The sequence below is a fragment of the Anabrus simplex genome, chromosome 6 (assembly GCF_040414725.1).
Source record: "Anabrus simplex isolate iqAnaSimp1 chromosome 6, ASM4041472v1, whole genome shotgun sequence".
In the NCBI taxonomy this organism is placed as follows: domain Eukaryota; kingdom Metazoa; phylum Arthropoda; class Insecta; order Orthoptera; family Tettigoniidae; genus Anabrus; species Anabrus simplex.
Window position 1 is genome coordinate 18659119 of NC_090270.1, and position 25880 is coordinate 18684998.

Below are 25880 nucleotides of genomic sequence, written 5' to 3' on the forward strand. Positions count from 1 at the left end.
AGAGGGGTATTGATACTCTGTTGGTACTACTGAACAACCTTCTCTTATCTACCGCGAGATGTGCCTCTCCATGTGCTGACTGCTGCATTCACAAAATGATTTGGAGGCACATGGTCTTGTTCCATAGTTTGTGCACAAGTTACCATCACATTCCTTCCCCGGACTGATTTACCGTTTCTTATAAGTAAACACGGTTACATGTGCTATGTTTTGTTAAAGTATTCTATAACTTCGCATCGACGTGTCTGAGTGTGAAATAATACCGTAGTGCTTTCGGTGGATGAAAAATGCCATGGTACCGGTATGTGAAATGTTCCAGAATTCGGGTTACAGTGTTTTCCCGAAATTCATGCCCAGCCAATATTGGTTTTAATTACGTAACGTGATCAGCCCTCTGAAGGGTTCGTGTGACTGTATAGACTTGTAATAAATCAAGTAAAAATGACTAAATTTCCGAGTTGTAAGCACCTGGATCCAAGATGTGTGCAGTTCACAGTTTTCCAGCCAAATGAGATAAGGAAATTGAGTGTTGCCAAGATATCTATTCCCCTTTCTTTTAATGCCTTGGGTCATCCTTTGAAAGGAGGTTTGTATGACCCTGCTTTGGGACCTGTGAACGAAAAGAGTGATCCATGCTCTACTTGTTCTTCTAATGTGTTTAACTGCCCTGGTCATTTGGGACACATTGAACTTCCACTGCTGATATTTAATCCCCTCTTCTATGACATTGTTTTCAGTATTTTGAAAATATCCTGTCTATCATGTTCAAACATGAGAATAGTTCCAGAAGCAAAATACTTATTAATTGCTCAGTTAACACTTTTAGATGGAGGCTATGCAACAGAAGCGCAAGAGTGTGAAAATGTAATTAATAAATATCTGACCGAAGAATCTTCTCTAAGCCATGAAGGAAGGGCTTCCTTAATCAAAGAAGAATTGGACAACTATGTTAGGAGTGTAATTTATGGGCAAGTTAAACCTATCAAAGATACTGTTCAACAATCTAAGAATATAGAATCTTTAAAAAATAGTTACACCCATGGGACCTTTAGTAAAACCGTCAATAATAATTGTGCTCACTGTGGTAGCAAAGTGAGGAAAATTACTTTGGTGCAAAATAAACTTATGACCAATGTGATAGCACCGGACGAGGATAAACAGTCGAAACCCAAGACAGTGGCTACAAACATTCTTCCAGAACAAGCGCGGAATTATTTGCGAGATATTTGGAAACAAGAACAGGATTTAATTACTGCTCTTGCACCTGTGCTGAAGAATTCGAGTACAGATTTTCCAACAGACATATTTTTTCTTGATATCATTCCTGTACCACCTCCAAAATCAAGACCTGTCAATATTTTGGATGGAAAAATGCTTGAGCACCCTCAGACAATTATCTATAGGTACATTCTTGAAGATTGTTTAGTTGCTAGAAATATCATAAAATTTATGCAAGATAACAGTACATCAAATTTATCAGAGGAGGGTCGACTCGTGGTAAAGCACGCTAAAGGTAACACAGGGACAGAGAAGCTTTATCACGCATGGGAGGAACTCCAGAGGCATGTCGATCTGTTGATAGATGCTGATACTGCTGGTGGATATGGACTTAAACAAATAATCGAGAAGAAGGACGGAGTTATTAGAATGCATATGATGGGGAAACGAGTCAATTTTGCTGCTCGTTCAGTGATAACACCTGATCCTAATCTAAATATAGATGAAATAGGTATCCCTGAAGTGTTCGCAAAAACTCTTACATATCCAGTGCCAGTTACTCCGTGGAATGTTTCATTGTTACGGAAGATGGTTGTGAATGGACCAAACGTATGTATTCATGAAAATTTTATTGTTGTTGTAATAGAGAAATTCTTTAGAAATCTATGGGAAGCTCAGAATTGCTTGAATATTGTTAACAAAATCAGGGCTAAGGTATACAATCTTTCCTCAACCTAGATTGGTAAATCGTGGTATGCATGACTATGTCCTCACAACAGGGACACTGTTTTATGTCAGATCATTGACCTAACAGCAAAGGAGTTGTTGTTGTTGTTTGGTAATTGGTGATGAGATCTATCCATATTAAATTCAGCGAGTGATGCCATATTTAATGGTATGTGTGGTATGGAAAATGTTGCACAATTTCTGATATTTTGATATATAAAAATAAATCTCAGGAGGGCTTGTATGTCCCTGACGACACACTGTCTCCTGTATGATATTGTATGAGGTAAGATTCCTAAATTGTGTACTTCATGATGAGGAAAGATTGTCGACCTTTATATCATTAACTGGAGTCTGTAGTTTTTGCCTTTGTGCAGTACAGTGTGTCTGAAAAGTCCCCGCATCCCTACTGATAATATTTTGATACCTGTGGCATGTTTTGTTTAAGATTTTGTCTCATGGGTTAATCTGTGTTAATATTGTTATTCAGTGTGACATGTGACATTTTGTTGGTATATGAGCGAATATCCTCTTACATTTCTTATATTACAACAAACCTCCACGATTGAATGAACTTGAATTTCAATGATAGATTTTTATGCACTAGTCAACTAATGCACTTCTGAATTATGGCTTTTTTTGTCACTAAAATTGTAGTATAGAAAGCAATTTGTCCCTCGTATGGTTGTTGGTTTTATTAGGGTGCGGTTAGTACAGAAAGTACATCTTTACTAGATTTCCATTGAATTCTTGAAGTTCATATTAATCAGATTGGAATTGCTAGAAACTGACTATTGGCCTTTATGACATTTAAATACATCTTGGAACAAAATCAGTTAACAGTGAACATTGATGTAGATTCTGTATTGCACCAGGCAGGTGTAGAGGTGAAATAGCGATGAATCAACACTGTTCAGTCTCTGCTGGTATTGAGGCCAAATCTCCAAGACATTCTGTCGTCATACTAAAGGACAGTGACGAAAAACAACCTAAACAACCTACTGTATATCAACACTATAAATTTCACAAGCGTCTGTTATGTTCTGAACACACTATTAAATATATCTATTCAATACTTAACATTATTTTATTTGGATATGCATTAGCTGCACAGCATGGCATATCTATTCATTACAATGAAAGTCCCAATGAGAAGAACAGCTCTTCTCTCCAGACAGTATACATCTCCTTGTCGTTACGCTGATGTTACCAGCACACTCAATGGTTTAAAAAAAATACACTGCAGTCTCCCCCACTTAGAATCGTGTTACAAAGTGAATTTTAAATAAACACTTTGAAGCTGTGAACTTATCAGATAAGGAATATAGACTAATTAAATAAGAGAGAGAACAGATAATCTATGGAATTTTGAAAAACGAACTTCACTTCTCACAGAACAGTCAAGAAGAAAAAAGTTATGTATCTCAGTTGGTTACATAAAATCAGCTTCATGGTCCGTATCGCACTTCAATAGATTCACAATTAAGTATTTATTTATTTTCCACCTAGTCGATACAATGATTGCTTAAGGCAATTTTTAATGGTCAAAAGTGGTACATGTTTCGTATATTATCAACATCTTCAGCCACATAACACTGTTTAGATGAAAAATATATAAAATTGACAAAGTAATGCATTACTCAATTTTATATATTTTTCATCTAAACAGTGTTATGTGGCTGAAGATGTTGATAATATACGAAACATGTACCACTTTTGACCATTAAAAATTGCCTTAAGCAATCATTGTATCGACTAGGTGGAAAATAAATAAATACTTAATTGTGAATCTCAGTTGGTTCACAAAACAAAATCACGGAACCGCACAGGCAGTCGAGTATGTCTCAATGATTACGGACACGTACATTTGCTGGAACATCGGGATTCTGTCGTGGTGTCACTGCCATATTGGGGGGTTGATGGATTTTCTACTGGAACAGCTGGATCTTGGTGTGGTGATACTGTTAAATCAGAATTAACGAGACATGGCAATCTGGAGCTCTAGGCACGTCGAATGACTGGGCTGATTCAAATGTAACTGATTTATGTTGAATCAGTGTCCCACGCATTTGGTCAATATGGCGTTTCAGTGTCCTTCCTGATTCGTCCAAAATAACTAGGTAGTGTCGCTTACCATACTTCTTTACAACTTTCCTAATTTCCAAGTGTACTTGTTATTGCAGAAGAAGCGCACCTGTACTCTTTCCCCCACTTGAAACGATCGTCCTCGTTTGGCTACAGATAATGAAGTTTGAGGTCGGATAGGGAAGAAAGCATCAAGGCGAATCCTCATTTTTCAGTTCAGGTACAGCTCTGCTGGTGACTTTCCCCATGCAAGGGGTGTAGCACGGTATCGAAACAGAATCTTTTGTGTTTTCTCGAAGATTGGGACATTATCATCTGAGGCAGAACGGATACGATTCTTCAATATTTGAACGTGTCATTCTGCTAAGCCATTAGTGGCTGGGTGACAAGGTGCAATGAATTTTTGAAAAATTCCATTTGTTGAACAATAGGTGTGAAATTCGTTGCTTTGAAAAATGGCTGCATTATCTGGGACAATGCTTGCTGGAAATCCATGAGAAGCAAATATACGGTTTAACAACACAATTGTGGAGGTGCTTGTTGGTGTATCTCGTAAAATTTGCTCTTTACCCATTTCGATTTGGCGTCCACACAAATCAGAAAGTTGCAGTTTTCAAAAGGTCCTGCATAATCAATATGCACTCTTTCCCAGTTCTCTATTGGTTCGTTCCATGGATGCACTGGTGATTTTGGTGGATTTGCTCTTGTCAGTGCACATGTTGGACATCCTTTTACTAGGCGTTCAATGTCTCGATCAATTCCAGGCCAATAGACGTAACGACGGGCCAGCTGTTTCCGTCTTCATGATGCCCAAATGAGTTTCGTGAAGTTCATTTAACACCTGATCTCTTAGTCTGGAAGGGATAAGAACTCTATCTTGTCTAAACAGCACACCCTCATTCAGAGTATATTCTGAAACCATCCGTTCATTCTGTAAATAAAAAACAAGTTTACGCAGTTCATGATCTTTACATGTTTCATCCTGGATGGTGCGAAATGTGATTTGTTCGCTTGAAATTTGAAAAATTAGATGCGTAAATAACTGGTTAACTTCATCTCCAATGGAGGTGGAAAAGTTTTTATTTAATTCTTATTTGATTCCTTCCCAGTCCTCGCCCGTTCCTGTCCCATCGTCGCCATAAGACCTATCTGTATCGGTGCGACGTAAAGGCAATAGCAAAAAGAAAAAAATGTATCGCTGTTGTTGAATTCAGATGCTGACGAAGAGACTTGTCTAGTTAATTCCCTACTTTTGATTCTAGACGTTTCCAATAATGTTGCCTTAGCTAGGATTTCATCAAAAGTGGTGACATTAGATTGCAGTAGCTGTTCGCGTAACCAGTTGTCCTGTAAACCTCTTATGAACTGGGATCTTAGAAATACATCCGAAATTGAAACTGTACGTTGACGTTGGCACTTGACTGTGAAATCGCACTCAGCTAAATTGCGTTGAAGAGTTGCGACAAAATCGGCGATAAACTGCCCCTCTTTCTGATAGACATTTAAAAAATTATGCTGAGAAACAATGACACTTTTCTTGGAAACAAGCATTTGGCTGAACAGTTTAACCAGATCTGTAAATGACTGAGTTCTAATCGATTTTTCTGGGCCTAGAAATGCAGATAGACTGTTGTAATGCACAGAACCTATAGAGACGCAAAGTAGCTGTGCTTTCTTTTCCTCATCTGTGATATTTTTCATCGCTACGTAATTCTCAAACCTCTCCATATAAAATGCAAATTTTTTCCTTCCTAGAATCAATATTTCCAAATGGTTGTATGCTTGAACAGTTACTGGAATGCGAGACTTCTCTTGCTGATTCTCTTTGAAATGTTGTTATAAACTGAGTAAGCAGGGTTTTTTTTTTGTCTGTTAAATGCATCTAATAGTTTAGCAAATTGTTCTGAATCCATTCTTCTGAGTGTAACCTAATTGTGTCAAAACAGTGGTATATATTTTCGGTGGTCGATTGACAATACTGTGCAGGATATTAGCAATACTTATTTATACTTTCACCTCATCGCCAACTGTTATGTTCTGAACACACTATTAAATATATCTATTCATTACTTAACATTATTTTAGTTGGATATGCATTAGCTGCACAGCAAGGCATATGTATTCATTACAATGAAAATCCCAGTGAGATGAACAGCTGTTATTTCCATAGAGTATACATCTCTGTGTCGTTACGCTGATGTTACCAGTGCACTCAATGCTTAAAAAAAAAAAAAAGGTAGGTACATCTCTCAGCTTATTAATCCGTGCAGAATTAGGACAACCAGGTTATTTAATTGGTGGTGATCAAATTTATAATGTAATTGTCACTGCCCACGCATTTGTAATAATTTTCTTCATAGTAATGCCCATCATAATTGGAGGATTTGGAAATTGATTAGTTCCTCTTATACTTGGGGCCCCTGATATAGCCTTCACAAAAAAAAAAAAAAAAAAAAAAAAAAAAAAACCACTACACTTCCACATTAAAGATTTCACTTCCAACATAAACATAGAGGATTATTCTACAACTCGTGTCTTTTAACACGCAAATACTTTTTATTTTTTTATTTTTAATTTACCCATATTATCATCAAGCATTAATTTCTGACAACTGTTAAATGTTATTGAAGTGTGTCATTCTTCAACATTCATCCAAGAACAGTATTGAATTGATGGACCAGTAACATTAACATTCATATTCTGAGGAATAAGAGTTATGATTTGTGGGGTGGTAGGCCTATTTCAATACCCAGTTTGGATGTTGGAATCATAGAAGAATAATGTTTCATGATACCTGAAATAGTAGAGAGGAGAGATCCTTCCTCTGCTTGCTAGGGACCCAGCATCCTGCCCTAGTTATCAACTCGAAGGTTGGTTTGAAGCAGCAGCAGTATTTCTGTTTTAAGCAAGTTATCTCATGCTATGATACCTCGTGCACCAACATCTTTTTGAATTTGTTGGATTTAAGATCTTGCTTTTCCTCTGTGATTTTTTTCCTTCGTATTGTCCTTCTAATATGATTAGTAAGATCCCCCCATGCGCCAATATATGCCCTACTAGGCTGCATCTTCGTCAGGTAAGGTTTTTACAAAGGCTCCATACTTCTTATATTTTCAACGGGACATGTTCATTGGTCATCTTTTCTGTCCAGGTAATCTTGAGCATTCGCCTGTAGCACCAGACCTCGAATGTTCCAGGCCAACAATTTTCATATTTCCTTACCGCCTTAGTCTCGCACCTGTACAAATCTATGCTAAGGGTGCTGTAAGAAACATTTTCCTGACTTTAATACTCATGCAGTTGGATGTTAAGAGACTTTTCTTTATGAAGAATGCTTTTTTGACCTGCAAGATTCAGCTAGTGATATCAGCATTGCTTCTTCCATCAGATGTAAATTTACTGCCCAGGTAACAAAAGTTGTTCACCACTTTGAGTTTCATTTTTTGCTGATGCAGATCCATCTCCTTCGTTCATTTCTATTGAACACTAGTTCTTTCTCCGACTCCAGTTCTTTGAGATTTGTGATGACTGTTACCTCTTCTTCTGTTCCTAGAAGGAGGCTTATCTAAGAGGTTTAATCACCCTCTCCTTATGATGTGACCAAACCATCTTAGTCTTGACTCCTGGATCTTGTCTTTAATGCTGGTCACCTTTACCCAGTCCCGTATAGTCTCATTTCTGATTCTATCCTTCCTTGACGTAACACATGCCCATAATTGGCATTATAATACTTCCTCTTATTTCTGCTATGATGTGGGACTTTTCAGGCACCCTATAGTATTCTATAACAAATACTCTGAGATGAATGATGCCTGGTTTCTGGAACGTGAGATATCGAAACTATAGCGGTTGTAGCGGTATAATTATGAGGACTATGTAAAATTTCCACTACACCGGAAAACTGTTCATGTAGAATTTAAAAGAAAAGGTGAAAAGAAACCATCGTTTAACCTTGCCCAATGGAACGGAACTCTGCGATAACTAATTGTTGTATATTTAAGGTTCTTATTGATGTGAGTTGTAATATAACAATGGGCTGATCCATCACCATTGGATATTCCATGGAGCTTTGTTGTTGTGAAGTTGGTATTGGTTAGCGCGCCACTTGACTGTTGACTGTTTTCCACAGCGTGCTGTGCCGTAAGCGGCTGATACCGGGGTGTTGGTGGCCAGTTTCGCTTGAAGAAATATGGCTTGGAAGAGGTCCCCTGTTACAATGGCTAGCAAACGGTCTGTTTGTGTGTGTTCAAACCACCCTAACAAGTGTTTTGTTGCAAGTTGAATTAGCATTAATGGTGAGTGGTTGATACAAATCAATTAGTGTGCAGTTCTTATTTTAAAAGTTTTTAAGTGACCGTTCCCTTCACATCGAAGCATGCCTTAATACATGGATATAACGTCGTCACGGACGTAAGTTTTTAAATCTTGACAATGTGAAAAGGCCTCATCACCTTGGTAAGTCCAACTTTATAAGTTATATAAACTGTCTCAGCGAGATTGCCGAGAGTGGCTTTGTTAAGCTTTCTGGTGAACGAAATTCGAAATGTCGGCTCGGCATATATTACTAATTATGTTTTTTGGACTGAAGATATCATTCGCCTTCCGATCATATTAAGTTTTTGAGTGAACATTTTGTGGTTGAAATGATTTAATTCCGCAAGATTTAACCATGCCCAAGCTGTTATGTCATTTTCAGGCAAGTTAATAATTAAAATTGAAAGGACATACTTCTGCGTCACGAGAACCATGTGGTTTTAAAATGACCTGCTCTTTTAACAGGAGCTGTGACAAGTTAAATTACTGTATCTGTTGTATCATTAGCCTCATAAAGGCGACGGAGTATTTAAAATTAATGTAACGTTTGCTGATTTTTTAACCCACGTGAATACTGAAGCGTGCTTTGGGTCGTATTGATTTTATTTCCATTTTCTTTTTTAAATTTATTTTCTTCCTTAATTATTATTAATTTTTTTTAATTTTTCTTTCTTTAAATTTTGATTAATAGTTACTGTTCTAAAGCTATACTCCATTTAATTGCATTGTTGGAGTATGCTTCCGCCTTCTTTTTTTAAAATAACGGTTTGATTAGTTTGTATTATTGCAGCGTGGTTAGTGTTGTTACAATACTCGAGATGTGCGGACGCTCGTCTTTGTGTGGCGTACTTATGCTGTTGGTGTGATGAACTGGGTCACAAGATGAGTTTTAATTGCTTCAGTATTATTGTGTTACCTTATTATTGATTTCTTTATTGTTTTTCTTTTGATGTGGGCTCTTTGTTAATTTTATTATTTGCCTTCTTTAATGTTTCTTGAGGACATTGTCGGTCTGTTAGGGGACGCTGTTAGATGTTTTCATTTGAAACGCTTCTGTGTCACTGAGGGATCTCGAACATATAATAATTTATTGTATTAATACCTATTGGCTTTTAAGTGTTCCAAAACAATTTGGTAAATTGTTTGGGTAATAGAGACACGCACATACCCAAATAGGTGCACCTAATATATGAATGACTTGGAAAATAGTAATAATAATTATTATATCTTCTTTTAAAGGAAGATGGGTTCGGGCTCGAACAGTAAATTGTAATGTACAGTAAATAGGGTTATCCTATGCAAACTTTTGCCGCTAGATGGCATGAGTGTACTACTCGGACTAGAATGAGATTAGGCCTAGGTTATGCATAGTAAAGTTATGAATGAGAATATGGATGATGCGAATAGTGCCGTATTTAATATTTATCCGAACATAGATAAAATGAATATGAACACTTTAAAAGAAGAGTTGAGGAAGCGAGGAGGGAGAGTTGGTGGTAATAAACAAGAGCTTTGTCAAAGGTACGATAGAGATGTTTTACACGCTGTCTGTGCGAAAGTATTTTAAATAATAAATACAGGGATATAATCAGTACCGTACACACTGGCACTATAATTATTTATGAATGTTTGTTCTATTTAGATTGCGGGCTTATATGAAAATGGAAATACATCGGACAACGGAGACACCAACAGAAAGTAGGGTTACCAGTAGGCCTATATTTCCAAGTGACATGAACTTTAAAGATTTATCAGTCTCCTTTCTGCCTTATGTGAAATTATCACATATTCACTTGATGGACTACTTCGTTTTCAGAAAATCCGAGATCGATGGAGCTCCAGTGAAGAATTACAAGTCGTTATGTGATGCCGGATATAATTTATTTAATGAAAAGTTCATTAAAATCATTAAGTGTGTGTTTGAGAGTGATAGGGTATTTGTACTGTCTTCTGTGAGATCACAATTCACCAAAAACAAAGAGTACACTGTTAAGTTGATACTAGATCGCTGTGGTTCTGGCATTCTAGCAGCAAGTTGTGAGTGTGTAGCAGGTATTGGACCCAAAGCCTGTTGTAAGCATACTGCTTCCCTTTGTTATGCCCTTGAATACTTCAGCAAAACTGGTTTGATAAAATGTTCAGAAACACCAACTGACGTTTTACAAACATTTCACCAGCCTGCACGAAAAAGGAAAGTACATGGAAGTCCCGTTAAAGTGTCAAATCTGCCCATAGCAACAAGTTCACGGTTATGTTTTGATCCAAGACCAGCCTCACTCAGAACGAGGAAGGTTATGAATCATATGTGAGACATTTAATTGAAAATTCAGGAATGAAACTGTCTTATTTGTCATCACTTCCCAAATCAAAGGTTAACATCTTGTCTGTTGCACATGATCATTTTTATGGAACAGACACAAACTCAAATTATTTATCTGAGTTAGTGTCTGTCTCTGAGGATGCCATAAAAGATATAGAAAGGGAAACAAGAGGGCAATCCAGATGTGCACTATGGTACAAGGAAAGGAAGTACAGGCTAACTGCAAGTTATTTTGGTAGAATATGCCACACTAAAGATGCCAAAACTTTGGCCCATACAATAATTGCAGGTAGTCAATACCAAAATAAATTTATGAAGTGGGGTTTGGATAAGGAATGTCTGGCAAGGAGGAGGTATGAAGAAATTACAGATCATAGTGTATCCAAATGTGGGTTGATTATTCATCGCACCAAAAACTATCTAGCAGCAAGTTGTGATGGACTCATTGGGAATGACAGAGTGCTGGAACTGAAAGGTGTGCCAAGCCATGAATATGACAAAGTATCTGCCAGTATTGCACCTTATTTAATTGAGGACAAAGATGGCATACATTTAAAGCAGTCACACAACTATTATTTTCAAGTGCAAGGACAGTTGTTTATCACTGATAGACAGTTCTGTAGTTTTGCTGTCTACACAGCTGTTGATATGGTAATCATAAACATTGAGAGGAATGATGAGTTTATTCAAGAAATGCTACCACAGCTTGAGAAATTTTACTATGAGTACTTTATTCCAGCTTTAATGGAGAACTAGGTCCATGAGCCCTTGGTATAAATGAACACTAAATGAACAATTATATCATGCTTCCAGCAATTGCTCACTTGTAACGTAATATAGTCTACCTACCATATTTTGCTTTAGTAGGCTTCATTTTATTGTAAATAAATACATACTACCTATCACATGATTGATCTCCTGAAATTGCACAACATGTAACATACAAAAATAATCCTACCTGACAGAGGAACTTTGCTTATGTGTAGCTTTGTTTGTAGAATTTTGTATGTTTTCCCTAAGCCTATAGCCCTTTCAATGTGTATTCTTTTGGAAGCAATTCTCCTTGTCATGGTATTTTCCATGGTGGAGAATTGCCTTTTCCCTTTCAAGAAGGGTGGAATATTTACACTTACTCCCTTTGAGCAAAGTAGGTCTTGAATTTGAAATCCTCGGTCAACCATTACTGAGTCACCTTCTTCCAACAAGTCAATAATATTAGATTTTATGAACAACTGCCTGTCTGAAACTGATCCACCATACGCATCTGATATAAAACACACAAATCCTGATGGATTTATTCCAATCAGTACCTTCACAGTGTTACAGTTTTTGTACGTAGAAAATGTTTCCTGTTGGGCACTAGAACTCTTAGGCTTCATTATTGGAATTTCAGTACAGTCTAAAATTACTCTTGTGTTAGGATATTGCTTCTTAAATTCCATAGGGGAGTTTTCCCTCACAGTCTTCTGATCAACCCAAATATTTAATTCTTTGAACTGGCAATACATAAAATTTATCCATACAGAAAAAATTAGCCCTACTGTTGTTACATTTAAACCAAAATCATAAGCAAGTTCCTTATCTGTTTTTGCCATTCTCAATTTCATCATTGTTAAAAAGAAACAGTATTCTGGTGAAATTGGAAATACCTGCAGACTAAATCTACCCCTTCCCAGGGCTTGAAACACTAAATAAAAATGATCTCTGTTGTCAAAACCTGTGAAGAGTTGCACTGCACCAGATATTGTTAGAAGTCTTTCAATATCAAGTACACCCTCACTGTCTTTGGTTTGGCATGCAACATCCCTAAATAAGTTACCAGTACCGCTTGATAATGGAAGGTTCACATTTTCATTAACACTAGATGACTGACACTCTTCAAATGCTGCTATAGGTAAGTCATTGGTGTCCAGAAGCACAGCTGTGTCTTGCCTTGTCATCAGATCATCCTCCTTCTTTCCTCTGTTACGTGCCCTAACCTCTCTCATCTTTACATCTGAGCCGGTGTCAGGAGTCCAGGGAAATACAGATGGCACTGCATGTACTTTCAACCGCGACCTTTCACCTAAAAAATCAAAATATTCATAGTCATTCGAACGATAATATAATTGCAAGTGGCATGTACCTCTCTGCTGTACCTCTACACACACTTTAACACATTTAATTTTAAATAGACTATAGGCGTACTAGTAAACATTTATATACTTATCTACGTACCTAACAAAGTCGTTCTATAATCATCGCTCCTAAAATGTGCTGAACAGACTCTATCATTCTTCGTAATCTGGCTCAGTTTAAGATTCTTCCTTCTGATAGAATGTATCCACTGTTTTCTAAGTTTCACATCTTTCGGAAACTGATGGAACGAAAATGGCATGCCTCGGCATTTGCACAATGGCACACAACAGTAATCCAGCATTTTTATTGAATCTCAGGATACCACAATAATACTTATGAGTCAATTAAATGACAGCGATATTCTAACCTTCAAGCCCTGAAACAAATGAAGGTGGAATGGCGTAGTCCGAGTAGTACACGCGCGCTACCTATTGGTACTAGTTCAGGATAACCCTATTGTAAAGAACAGTAAATTGTTATGAACCTCTAAGTCAGACTGAAGTTAATTCCGTCTGGAAAATATTATTGAACATATTGGTTGAAATTGTTGGTATTCTAGCTTGGTTACCATGCTTGGTAGTAATTTGAAGGTGAGCCTTGTCATTAGTTTTCCTTTTTTTAACTTAATAGTTTTAAACTTGTTTTATATATTTAAATTGCACCACCCACTGGTATTATTGTCTTTCTTATATTATATTAAATTTTGGTCTTTAAGTGTGACGGTGAGTGTTACTATAGTGAATTGCTCTACCCCGTACTCCTTCCACCCTCTCTTATGATCGTTGACCTATTGGCCTTGCCCAGATTCCATCGCTTCCCTTTTCTTTGCTGTGTTTTATCGAGGGCCTTCCCTCCATAGTTGGCGTGAATCCACGCTGGGGAGGCACCTCTTATCTCTTTGGTGGTTGCGCTGACAGTCAAAGACTTGGGCTGCGGGATTGTCACTTCAGTTGTTTGATTGCCCTGTTTACTGTTCGAGTTCGAACCCATCTTCCTTTAAAAGAAGATATAATAATGTGTTGTATGTTATGTATTCAGCCCGAAGGCTGGTTTGATCCTCCACAGTTCCACTGAAAGCTATCAACAGATAGCCTAGGCGTCACTAAAGAGGCGTACTAGGGAAATGAGGAGTGAGGTAGTTTCCCGTGGCTTTCCTCACCGAGCCAGTAGTTGCTACTGCATATCAGCCTGCCAAGCTCACTGAAATGCATGCACCAACTGACCCTATGAGCGATATTTTCACACCATTCATAACAGGAACTGGCTGCATAAGGGATGTTATTACTAGCATCGCTCATACCTCGGTCATTTTCATATTGTCAAAACCAAGGATGAGACTGAGACAGGTCAGTGAAAGTAACAAATTGCTCTAGCCCATACCAGAAGACATAGTGCAGTGTAAACACTACATCTCACCATCAGGGGCCTGATATAATAATAATTATTATTATTTTCCAAGTCATTCATATTTTAGGTGCACCTATTTGGGTACGCGCGCGTCCCTATAAAATTACCCAAACAATTTACCAAATTGTTTTTGAACAATTAAAAGCCAACAGGCATTAATACAATAAATTATTACTTGTTGGAGATCCCTCAGTGAACACAGAAGCGTTTCAAATGAAAACATCTAACCGCGTCCCCTAACAGACCGACAATGTCCTCAAGAAACATTAAGGAAGGCAAAAAATAAAATTAACAAAGAGCCCACATCAAAAGAAAAACAATAAAGAAATCAATAATAAGGTAACACAATAATACTGAAACAATTAAAACTCATCTTGTGACCCAGTTCATCACACCAACAGCATAAGTACGCCACACAAAGACGAGCGACCGCACATCTCGCGTATTGTTACAACACTGACCACGCCGCGATAATGCAAACTAATCAAACCATTTACAAAAAAAACTAAAGGTAGAAGCATACTCCAACAATGCAATTAAAAGGAGTATAGCTTTAGAACAGTAACTATTAATCAGAATAAAAGAAAAGAAAATTAAAAAAAATAATAATAATAACAATAATAATAATTAAGGAAGAAAATAAATTTTAAAAAGGGAATGGAATTAAAATCAATACAACCCAAAGCACGCTTCAGCATTCACGTGGGTTCAAAAATCAGCAAACGTTACATTAATTTTAAATACTCCGTCACCTTTATTAGGCTAATGATACAACAGATACAGTAATTTAACTTGTCACAGCTCCTGTTAAAAGAGGAGGTCATTTTAATACCACGTGGTTCTTGTGACGTAGAAGTATGTCCTTTCAATTTAAATTATGAACTTGCCCGAAAATGTCATAACAGCTTGGGCACGGTTAAATCTTGTGGAATTAAATCATTTCAACCACAAAATATTCACTCAAAAACTTAATATGGTCGGAAGGCGAATGATATCTTCAGTCCAAAAAACATAATTAGTAATATATGCCGAGCCGACATTTCAAATTTCGTTCACCAGAAAGCTTGACGAAGCCATTCTCGGCAATCTCGCTGATACAGTTTATATAACATATAAAGTTGGACTTACCAAGGTGATGAGGCCTTTTCACATTGTCAAGATTTAAAAACTTACGTCCGTGAAGACGTTATATCCATGTATTACGGCATGCTTCGATGTGAAGGGAACGGTCACTTAAAAACTTTTAAAATAAGAACTGCACACTAATTGATTTGTATCAACCACCCACTATTAATGTTAATTCAACTTGCGGCGAAACACTTGTTAGGGTGGTTTGAACACACACACAGACCATTTGCTAGCCATTGTAACAGGAGGCCTCTTCCAAGCCATCTTTCCTCAAGCGAAACTGGCCACCAACAACCCGGTATCAGCCGCTTACGGCAGAGCACGCTGAGGAAAACATTCAACAGTCAAGTGGCGCGCTAACCAATACCAACTTCATAACAACAAAGCTCCACGGAATATCCAATGGTGATGGGTCAGCCCATCGTTTTATTACAACTCACACCAATAAGAGCCTTAAATGTATAACAAGTAGTTTCACAATGAAGTATTTATTTATTTTCCACCTAGTCGATACAATGATTGCCTAAGGCAATTTTTATTGGTCAAAAGTGGTACATGTTTCGTATATTATCAACATCTTCAGCCACATAACACAGTTTAGATGAAAAATATAAAATTGACAAAGTAATGCTTTAGAGGAAGTGTCCTTGAAATTAACATAAGATTGACAAGATTAAAACAAACAAATAACTCAAGAGAAAATATATAAATTATTTCTACAATAGAAAGCAGTCGTCAAGGAAACACTTGTACAATATTCCATAGAGAAATTGTCCTAATAAATATTCTTTTCTTAATAATCCATGAAAAAAGATCAATTTATAAATTAAAAATTATACATTTTATAAGTAATTATCGAAATGAAGAAATCCTGATATCACAGTGCGGCTCTTATTATTAATGTAGATGAAAATATAACTAATTCCTAGTTGTCAAATCTTATTAAGCCTGCTTTCCTTTGGAACAGTAACTCCTGTCATTCTTTCACAGTTTTGCGCCGGGTGTAATATTGATGATGCGTTCTTCCTTGTTCTTGCACCTGAGGAGGAGGAGGAGGAGCGGGGGATATAGGTGTGTCAAGAACTTCCTTGCTGTCACCTATAGCTTCAACTGAGGAGGAACAAGTTGTAGGGCTATCTGTAGGTGGAGAAATTCCAATTCTTTTTTCTTGATCCTTCTCAAGCATTTTCAAATATACTAGAATTTGATAATATAATGGATTCTTATATTCTACAGCCTCATTAAGGTTATCATTTTTCTTTACAAGTTGGTCTAGATGAATGTACAGGTCTTCATATGTGTTCATTAAGCTGCCCGTTTTTAACTTTTTTATGATGGTCAGGTCTTGTTCTATGTTTGTAAATTTATGACCTGTGGCAGTCATGTGTGATCCCATTGCTGAGAATCTTCTATGTTTTTCAGCATTCACATGTTCCAAATATCTAACTTTAAAATTGCGGCCAGATTGTCCTATGTATGTGTTCTTACATTCAAAGCATGTGAGTTTATATATACCGGAATCAAAAAATTTATCTTTTTCCGAGAGATTTATTGTATCATGGTTGAAAATACTATGTTTCATGTTGTTATTGGTGGAAAATGCAATTTTGAAATTTTTTCTTTTAAATAAATTTGTTATTACATGAATGTTTGGATTATTATATGTGAACTTGATATATTTTTCAGTTTTACTAGGTTCGACTGCTAATTTAGATTGTTGCTTCTCCGAAAATTTATTAATTATTTTATCAATCATGTTATTGTTGAAACCATTCAAGAGGGCTTGTTGTCGGATAAACAACAGTTCTTTATTCCTTTCAGATTTGGATAAAGGAATACTAAACGCTCTGTTAATGTAACTATAATATGCTGATCTTTTCTGTGCCTCAGGGTGTAACGAGTTGTTCTTGATAGTGGTCAGTGTGAAAGTGGATTTTCTGTGTATTTTGAAAGAAAATCCTTTTTCTTCTCTTGTTGTGACTATGTCCAGAAAATTCAGTGATTTTTCAACTTCTTCTTCTAAAGTGAATTTTATATTGGAATCCAAATTATTCAATATATTTAAAACTTTATTGCTATCGGTGAGTCTGTTATCTATTATAGCGTAAACATAATAAATTTTCGGAGAAGCAACAATCTAAATTAGCAGTCGAACCTAGTAAAACTGAAAAATATATCAAGTTCACATATAATAATCCAAACATTCATGTAATAACAAATTTATTTAAAAGAAAAAATTTCAAAATTGCATTTTCCACCAATAACAACATGAAACATAGTATTTTCAACCATGATACAATAAATCTCTCGGAAAAAGATAAATTTTTTGATTCCGGTATATATAAACTCACATGCTTTGAATGTAAGAACACATACATAGGACAATCTGGCCGCAATTTTAAAGTTAGATATTTGGAACATGTGAATGCTGAAAAACATAGAAGATTCTCAGCAATGGGATCACACATGACTGCCACAGGTCATAAATTTACAAACATAGAACAAGACCTGACCATCATAAAAAAGTTAAAAAAGGGCAGCTTAATGAACACATATGAAGACCTGTACATTCATCTAGACCAACTTGTAAAGAAAAATGATAACCTTAATGAGGCTGTAGAATATAAGAATCCATTATATTATCAAATTCTAGTATATTTGAAAATGCTTGAGAAGGATCAAGAAAAAAGAATTGGAATTTCTCCACCTACAGATAGCCCTACAACTTGTTCCTCCTCAGTTGAAGCTATAGGTGACAGCAAGGAAGTTCTTGACACACCTATATCCCCCGCTCCTCCTCCTCCTCCTCAGGTGCAAGAACAAGGAAGAACGCATCATCAATATTACACCCGGCGCAAAACTGTGAAAGAATGACAGGAGTTACTGTTCCAAAGGAAAGCAGGCTTAATAAGATTTGACAACTAGGAATTAGTTATATTTTCATCTACATTAATAATAAGAGCCGCACTGTGATATCAGGATTTCTTCATTTCGATAATTACTTATAAAATGTATAATTTTTAATTTATAAATTGATCTTTTTTCATGGATTATTAAGAAAAGAATATTTATTAGGACAATTTCTCTATGGAATATTGTACAAGTGTTTCCTTGACGACTGCTTTCTATTGTAGAAATAATTTATATATTTTCTCTTGAGTTATTTGTTTGTTTTAATCTTGTCAATCTTATGTTAATTTCAAGGACACTTCCTCTAAAGCATTACTTTGTCAATTTTATATTTTTCATCTAAACTGTGTTATGTGGCTGAAGATGTTGATAATATACGAAACATGTACCACTTTTGACCAATAAAAATTGCCTTAGGCAATCATTGTATCGACTAGGTGGAAAATAAATAAATACTTCATTGTGAATCTATTGAAGTGCGATACGGACCATGAAGCTGATTTTATGTAATAACAAGTAGTTATCGCAGAGTTCCGTTCCATTGGGCAAGGTTAAATAATGGTTTCCCTTCACCTTTTCTTTTAAATTCTACATGAACAATTTTCCGGTGTAGCGGTAATTTTACATAGTCCTCATAATTATACCACTACACGGTATCGAATGGTTAACTTGTGTCTTGGCGTTGCATGAATGTAAGATACATCTATCAGTTTGAAAAATCGCTTGCTAACTTAGAGGGCCCTGAGCAGAAGATATCTATTTGTTAAGTTGGTAGGCGCTTGCGCAGTACTTCAGTATCAGCAGCTAACATTGTGTTTCTTAAAATTTTCTATGGCTTTCTCATCTTCTTCCGACGAAGAAATTGTAGAAATGGTCAACATTCTAGAACGACCACAAGTATATCGTCGGCCCAGTGTTGTAATGAAGTATAGTAAAGGTGAATTCAATGACAGATTTAGGCTAAACAAATATACTGTCATACGTTTGGTTGAGGTTATAGGCAGCAATTTGCATCCTGTGACAAATAATTTTCGATTGTCCCTTATTGATCAAATATTAATTACAATACCCTAATACTACTAAGTCTTGTCATATTTGTATTTGTGACTGCATTCGTGTCCATAAAATCACTGGTACCAGTAACCAAGTATAACAGGCCTATTTGCATTACTTTTACCGTAGGATTGTTTTAAGTTAACGATATTACATTACAAGGAACTAACAGATTATATAATTATGTTAATTACCCGATATAGATCGTTATACTGTGGTCAAACAATGTTAATATTTTGGAATAACAGGAAATAGACACGATATATTTATAAGGCTCAGTGCTAACTGGATCGCACGTGACGTGCTACTGGTGTGCATATTTCATTAGAAATTCTCAAACAGTGTCAAATTCTTCTGACTGTCCTTAAACACTGTGAAACTGACACCCACGCCTGCAAGAATTAGTTGAATACCAATTATTTCTCGCTGCATGGCAAAGAGGAGATAATAGGAGCTGCATGGAAAGCTCAAATATGATGCATTACTTGAGCGCATGCGCCTGACAATCTAATGCACGAAAACATAGCAGTACGAGGGGTGGCATCTAGTGTGTATTTATGAAACTTGATCAACGAGCCAATAGTTAACAGTTCGGTAAGTTAGCTGCTATTCCGGTGTGCAACATAGCGAAGATTTATGGAGTCGACAGCTGTAACAAAGCAATAGGTATCGGAAAGATATCTCACCATTCCAGAAACTGGGCAGGAATGTTGTGAACATGTTCTAATTTGGAAATACATTTTTTCTCAATTTTGAATGCATGAACAAAACACTGGAAAGGTTTTATTTTGTGCATGAGGAAACCATATTATATTGTAATTTTTTTGATATATCTGTAAGGCTGAACACCAACCAAGCTGATGTCATACACAATAGGGTGCATAACTTGTCAACTTTAGGTCAAATTATTATAAACAGATCATCATAATCATCATTATTATCTATTTCCCTCGTCCAGCTCCAGTCAGGTTGGGATGTTTATGGCAGCTTTCCATCTTCCTATGTCCAACCACCATTGTTCCTCCATAATGCTTCGTTCCCACGGGGCGTGACACGCTTGAGTCAATTGCGCTTTCGTTAGCCACTTCCTGTGTGAACGTGGTGTAGTAAGCTTGCCTATGACGTCAAGCGTCTCACGATTCGTTCGTGAAGGAATCAAACATGTTTGATTTTCAGTCGTGAGCCACGTACCTTTGGTGAAGCAAGATGTCTAGTAAGCTTGTTTTCAGATTTAGTGACAGTGACACTATACAACATTTGTAACTATACCAAGATCGTGATAAGCAGGCAGCAGCGACTAAACGACTATTGACCAATGAAAGAGATAGTGAAATTTAAAAACTTGATAAGTTCTTTTTGTCAGGAATTGAACAGAGAGATCAGGACAGTCTACCGATGACATCTACAACCCTAAAATGGCTTGGTTTATGAAAATTAACTCTTTTTATTCGACTTTTTGCGCAAGAGAGGGGCACTTACTCAAGTTGCAATATCCACTGCCTTACCCACCATCTCCCTCGCTGCAAGATACGAAAAACTTCATTCACTAAAATTGAACACATAACCACACATCCTTCAGCAAGTAACTCGTCTGTGGCCACGTCTTGACTATTTAATTCTTCTCACTAAGTTTACAAAAGGAGTATTTTTACTACTCCACCTATTCAATAGAAATTAATTCCACGGTTATGTGGTTAAATAACATAGAAATTACTAAATTTAAAGGGACATGTTTTGCCCTTCTTTTATTGGGCATCATCAGCCTTATTTGATCTTAAAACCAACATTGGTCAGAGAACGTTACCACTTAGAACTTATAAAAATTGAAATGTGATTTCTTAAAAGTAATGACACTGTGGAATAATTATTAAAAATAAGGATGTTGAGACATAACAAATATAACACATGCTAAAATCACTTTATACAGTTTGAAATGTTTGTCTAATAATAATATTTCATTCGTTCCTTGTGAACGGATCATGCTTTTCGTCAAGCATTAACAGGTGTGGAGCAACCAAGAAATCTTAATTGGGTCAAGTGTGTCATGCGCCGTGGTGTACTAGCCATGCGTCTTGGTAGGTGTGCTATTTACCAACTGATGAGCGCAACTTAGCACAATGGGCCGAAACGCTGGCAACCAGGAATGAATTAGCTGGAAAATTTATAATGCCAGTAACGGACCAATTATATTGGTATTATAAATTTACTCATTCGGGACAAATGTCTCAGGTTTTCTATGGGAATCAGCATCTATATCACCCCATGGGAACGTGGCATAACTGTGTTCTAATCCAAGTTTCTTCTAATTATACGATTTTTGATAGTTTTCAACCACCTTAGTCTGGGTCTCCATCATCTGCTTTGGCATTCTTTCCTCTTCCATCCTCTTTAACATGTTCAGATCATCTAAGTTTATCCCTCTCCATTCTGTAGTAAAGCTTTGTCACTTCGATTTCCTTCTTTCACTTTTTACTCTGTCCTGTCTTGTTTTCCCTAGAATACTTCTTAAACTTTTCGTTTCACTGGCCTGGATTTTATTCTCCTGTCTTTTGTGTCGGTGCCCATGTCTGCTCCATATAGGCAGTAGTCAGTGGCATATATTGAGGTCTACCAAGCCTATCGGTAAAACCCAAACCTCAAATGATAAAGATGGAAAACTTTGAAAGCAGTGAGAAAAAAAGTTGCAGGTATTTCTGAGAGCAAGGCATCAGAGACTGATCTCGTAGTCCAGGCTCTGCGTCCCTCTCCCCTCGACCCTCCTGACAGGCTTGCTGTTGTATGTCTGATACGTGTAGGGACTGGGGGGATAGGTGTGCTAGGCTTCGCTCCGTCAGATCACCACTGCTAATGAACAACCGTGCGTTCCTCATCGTATATACTTCTTTACCTCATACTTCTGACTTAATTATATTATAGATAACAGAGTGCTGGTATTTCACTTCTGTTTACTTCTACATCCTTGTAGAAAGGCACTGCAGGGTTGCTGTTATAGGAGTATTATAGTTTTATTTTTATAGGTAGATCTGCTAAAGTGAAATGCAATCTTCCAGGTTTAGTGTTCTCTTTTGATGGTTGGAATCGAACCTGTGATCATGGGTTGGACACTGCCACTGATCTGCCGAAGAAGCTAATAAACCAGTGAACGATGGGTACGACCGCTGGTAATGCTGTAAAATTCAACATTTTTATTTAATAATAATAATAATGCTGCATAGCATTTGTATAAGCTGGGTGCTGACCTAATGATGATGAAATGAATGGTGAAGATGTCATAAAAACCCAGTCCCTAAGCCAGGAAAATTAACAGTATGAGGGTGGTGACTCTGAGAATTGAACCAAAGGCAAGCATTCTGTCCATTTAGCCACAAAGCTGGACTTTAATTTGCTAAACCTTAGGCTACCATCTCCATTGACAGTAGCAGAGGCCAGGGCAGTAGCTTGTGAAGCTGCCTTGATAACACAGCACGCTTCTCTGTTGGCTATTGGCTGCAGCTCAAAACGCTTAAGGCTTGATGTTCACTAAACCAACCTTCAAAAAGGGGTAACCTAAGTCTAGTGGTAACCCACGTCTTGATCCCTTTACACTTCCTTAGTTCTTCTTTCCTCCACATCAGGTTTCTCACACTCTGGTAGAATGTTGAATCCTTTTACTGATCTCTTCCAGCACAGAATCCTGAATCAGATTGCTTCCCAAGTATTTTATGCTCTCCACAATGTCAATGTTTTGTCCCATTGTTTTTATAATTCCCATCCCTTTTTCCTCTAGTAAACACCAGTGTCTTACTCATTTTCCATGCTGATTTTCATTCCATAATTTTTAATATTCTCACTCAGTATTTGTTGCCCTTGTACTTTCTCTCTGTTAGCTTCTCATACCACAAATCGCCTTCACAATTTTATCCATAACCATTATGAATGACAGTGGTGACAGCATATTTCATTGTCGCACTCCAGTTTCATTCCAGTGTCTGACACTGCTGCAGTAATTTTTGTAAATTGCTTGCACATATGGTATCATTTGTTTTCCAAATCCTTTCTGTTTCATTTCTTTCCACACTATTGATCTGGGTACACTATCGCAAGGATGTTGACACCATATCTCTTCCGTATTCCCAATGTTTTACCATTAACTATCTCATACTGAAGATGGGGGGTCTAGTGTTGATCTTCCATTATGAAAACTGTATTGCTTTTCTTGTAATTGTCCTTCCACCTTTCCTTCTCAGTCTCTTTCCTTGTATCCTTTTAAATATTTTTGCTATCTGTGATATGAGTGTGATTGCTTGATAATTATTGCATATCTTCTCCTTCACCTTCATAAATATAGGTACACTGCTGTGCAAATCTTAAGGGCAAAAGAAACATTCGCATATTGTGTCACTGCCAGGTAACGTAGGTCGATGAAACTTGAACCACACATAGGAAAAACTGCTACAGTGTGGAACGGTAGACAACTGAAAGGAATATGCCATGAGACGAACGGAAATGAGACAATAAATTACACGTAAGTCACTGTGACTCACAATGATTCTGTGGACATCACAAAAGAAGGAACATGGTTCTTACAAGCTTGTGTGATCACCACGGATAGCAGTGCATGCTCTGCAACGTGTTCCCATGTTGGCCACTAAATTGGTAAGGAGTTATTTCGGTAGGGCGTTCCATTCCTCCACAAGCATGGTTGACAACTGCTCGATGGTCTTTGGTGCATATGGACGTGCTGCAATACGTCTGCCCAACATGTCCCAAACGTGCTTGATGGGATTTAAGTCGGGGAGAACGGGCAGGTCAGTCCATTTGCTGAATATCTTCTCGTTCCGAGAGCTCCTCCACCTGTGCTGTTCGATGTGGTCGTGCATCATCATCCATAAAAATGAAGTGAGGGCCAAATGCACCCCTGAAAAGACGCACATGAGAAAGAAGTAAAAAAAAAAAAAAAAACCTACAGCCTGTTTTCCAGTCAGTGAACAGGTCAGGGATGGAATGAATGAAGCCTCCATCATGTGGTGAGGATAGGAATTGTGCCAGCTGCTGAAGCCTGTCACACTGGGGAAAGAGTAGCCTACACTGTCACAATAACTTTGACCTGTGAGTGTAGCCTGTTCAAAGATTTGGAGGTCAGTACGCCCATGCAGCATTAATGCATCCCAGCACCTTAATACTTGGGCCACCAAAATGATCATATTCGACAATGTACCTGGGTGTATTACGTGTTTCCACCTCTTGCCAGATAAGGGTATGTCTAGAATCACTACTCAGACTGAATCTGCACTTATCTGAGAAGAGCACGCAACCCCACTCCTCATCGGTCCAAAGCTGATGCTCTTAGCACCATCGCAAACGGTGCCGTCGATGTGCAGGTGTCAACAGAACACAACGTAATGGCCGTCGGGCAAATAGACCACCCCCAATGTAGTCACCCTGCCACTGTGGAGCATGAGATCGGGTGCCTTGCAGTCCTGTTAAATGTGGTTGCAGTTGCACCTGCTGTTTGACGCGAGTCTCTTCTTGCCTGTTGCACAATGTAGCGGTCATCTGCTGCTGTAGTTGATCATGGTTGACCCCCTCCTCTCCTTCGGGCAGCAGTGCCTGTTGTTCAAAATGCTCTCCATGCACGTGAAACAATGCTGTGAGAAATACCAAACTCCTGGTCTACACTCGTCACACTTCGTCCTTCTTCCAGTTTTCCGATGATTCTTCCCTGTGTGAAGTCATCCAAATGTTGTCTCTGGGCCATGTTGTAATGAATAACACCACCACAGGGCACCATAACAGTGTGCAGAGTGACTCGCACTGTCTTGTCCCATTCCTTCAACTGTCTCGTTTTGTGGGGCCAGACCCATTTGGTGCTATAGTCACGCTGACGTCAAGCCAGGTTTCTGTGCACATGTAGGAGACCTTTGGCAACATGTTACTGCACTTTCATTCATTTCCACTGAGTAGGCCTAATTGATATTTTATGTTGCTTTATCTATCTCTTCCTTAAGTTTTGCACTGCATTGTAGTATTACTCCTTTATTCCAGTCATTTGGCACTGATTTTTCTTTCCAAATACATCTAAATACCCTATACAGCCATTGAAGATAAACTGATCCTGCTGCTTTCATCATTTACACACACACACACACTCATTCTCTCTCCAGTCATGCTACTTTTTCCACTTCCACTCGTTTGACAGAAATCTCCACTTATCCCATAGCGTTTTCACTCTCATTTTGTCTCCTCAAACTCTACCTCTATCGTCTCGTCGGCACCCCTTCTTACATTCAGGAGTTCATCAAAGTAATCCGTCCATCTTTTCCTTATCTTCTCTGGTTGTGTTATTTATTTATTAATTTTTTTTTTTTTTTTTCCGTGCCTGCTTTGTGGAGTCTTTCCTTTCTCTTACTTCTGGCAGTTGCATATACTATAGCATCCTTGTACCGCTATACACATACTCTTTCTCGCATAAATCCTTTCAAGGTTTTTTTCTCTTCCTCACTTGTATCTTCTATTCATTTTCTGATGCTTGCTTCTACTTTCTTGCATTTTATCCATATTCCATACTAGTCATGCTTTCTTATTTTTCACTGCTTCCTCTACCCTCTCATTCCACTACAGG

The 25880-nt window shown here is 37.5% G+C and overlaps 2 protein-coding genes across 2 annotated transcripts in view; one reads left to right on the forward strand and one right to left on the reverse strand.

The window, feature by feature from the left end:
* The first annotated feature begins 86 nt into the window (after positions 1 to 86).
* Polr1A (RNA polymerase I subunit RpI1) overlaps positions 87 to 25880 on the forward strand; it is a 39421-nt gene continuing 13627 nt past the window's right edge. The window contains exon 1 of the mRNA XM_067149696.2: positions 87 to 1827. Within this exon, the coding sequence (XP_067005797.1) occupies positions 442 to 1827 (1386 nt within the window). The 5' untranslated portion in view covers positions 87 to 441. The remainder of the gene's footprint in view (positions 1828 to 25880) is intronic.
* On the reverse strand, positions 11436 to 13133 carry LOC137501270 (uncharacterized). The gene is made up of 2 exons (XM_068228199.1): positions 12881 to 13133; positions 11436 to 12728 (listed from the first exon to the last, which is right to left on the reverse strand). The coding sequence occupies exons 1-2, from the start codon at positions 13080 to 13082 to the stop codon at positions 11566 to 11568; spliced, it is 1365 nt and encodes a 454-aa protein (XP_068084300.1). The 5' UTR covers positions 13083 to 13133; the 3' UTR covers positions 11436 to 11565.

Coding starts and splice junctions, on each gene's coding strand:
- LOC137501270 (XM_068228199.1), bottom strand. CDS start 13,082: ATGCTGGATTACTGTTGTGTGCCATTGTGCAAATGCCGAGGCATGCCA. Junction 12,729..12,880: donor TTATAGAACGACTTTGTTAG/GTACGTAGATAA, acceptor TTGATTTTTTAG/GTGAAAGGTCGCGGTTGAAA.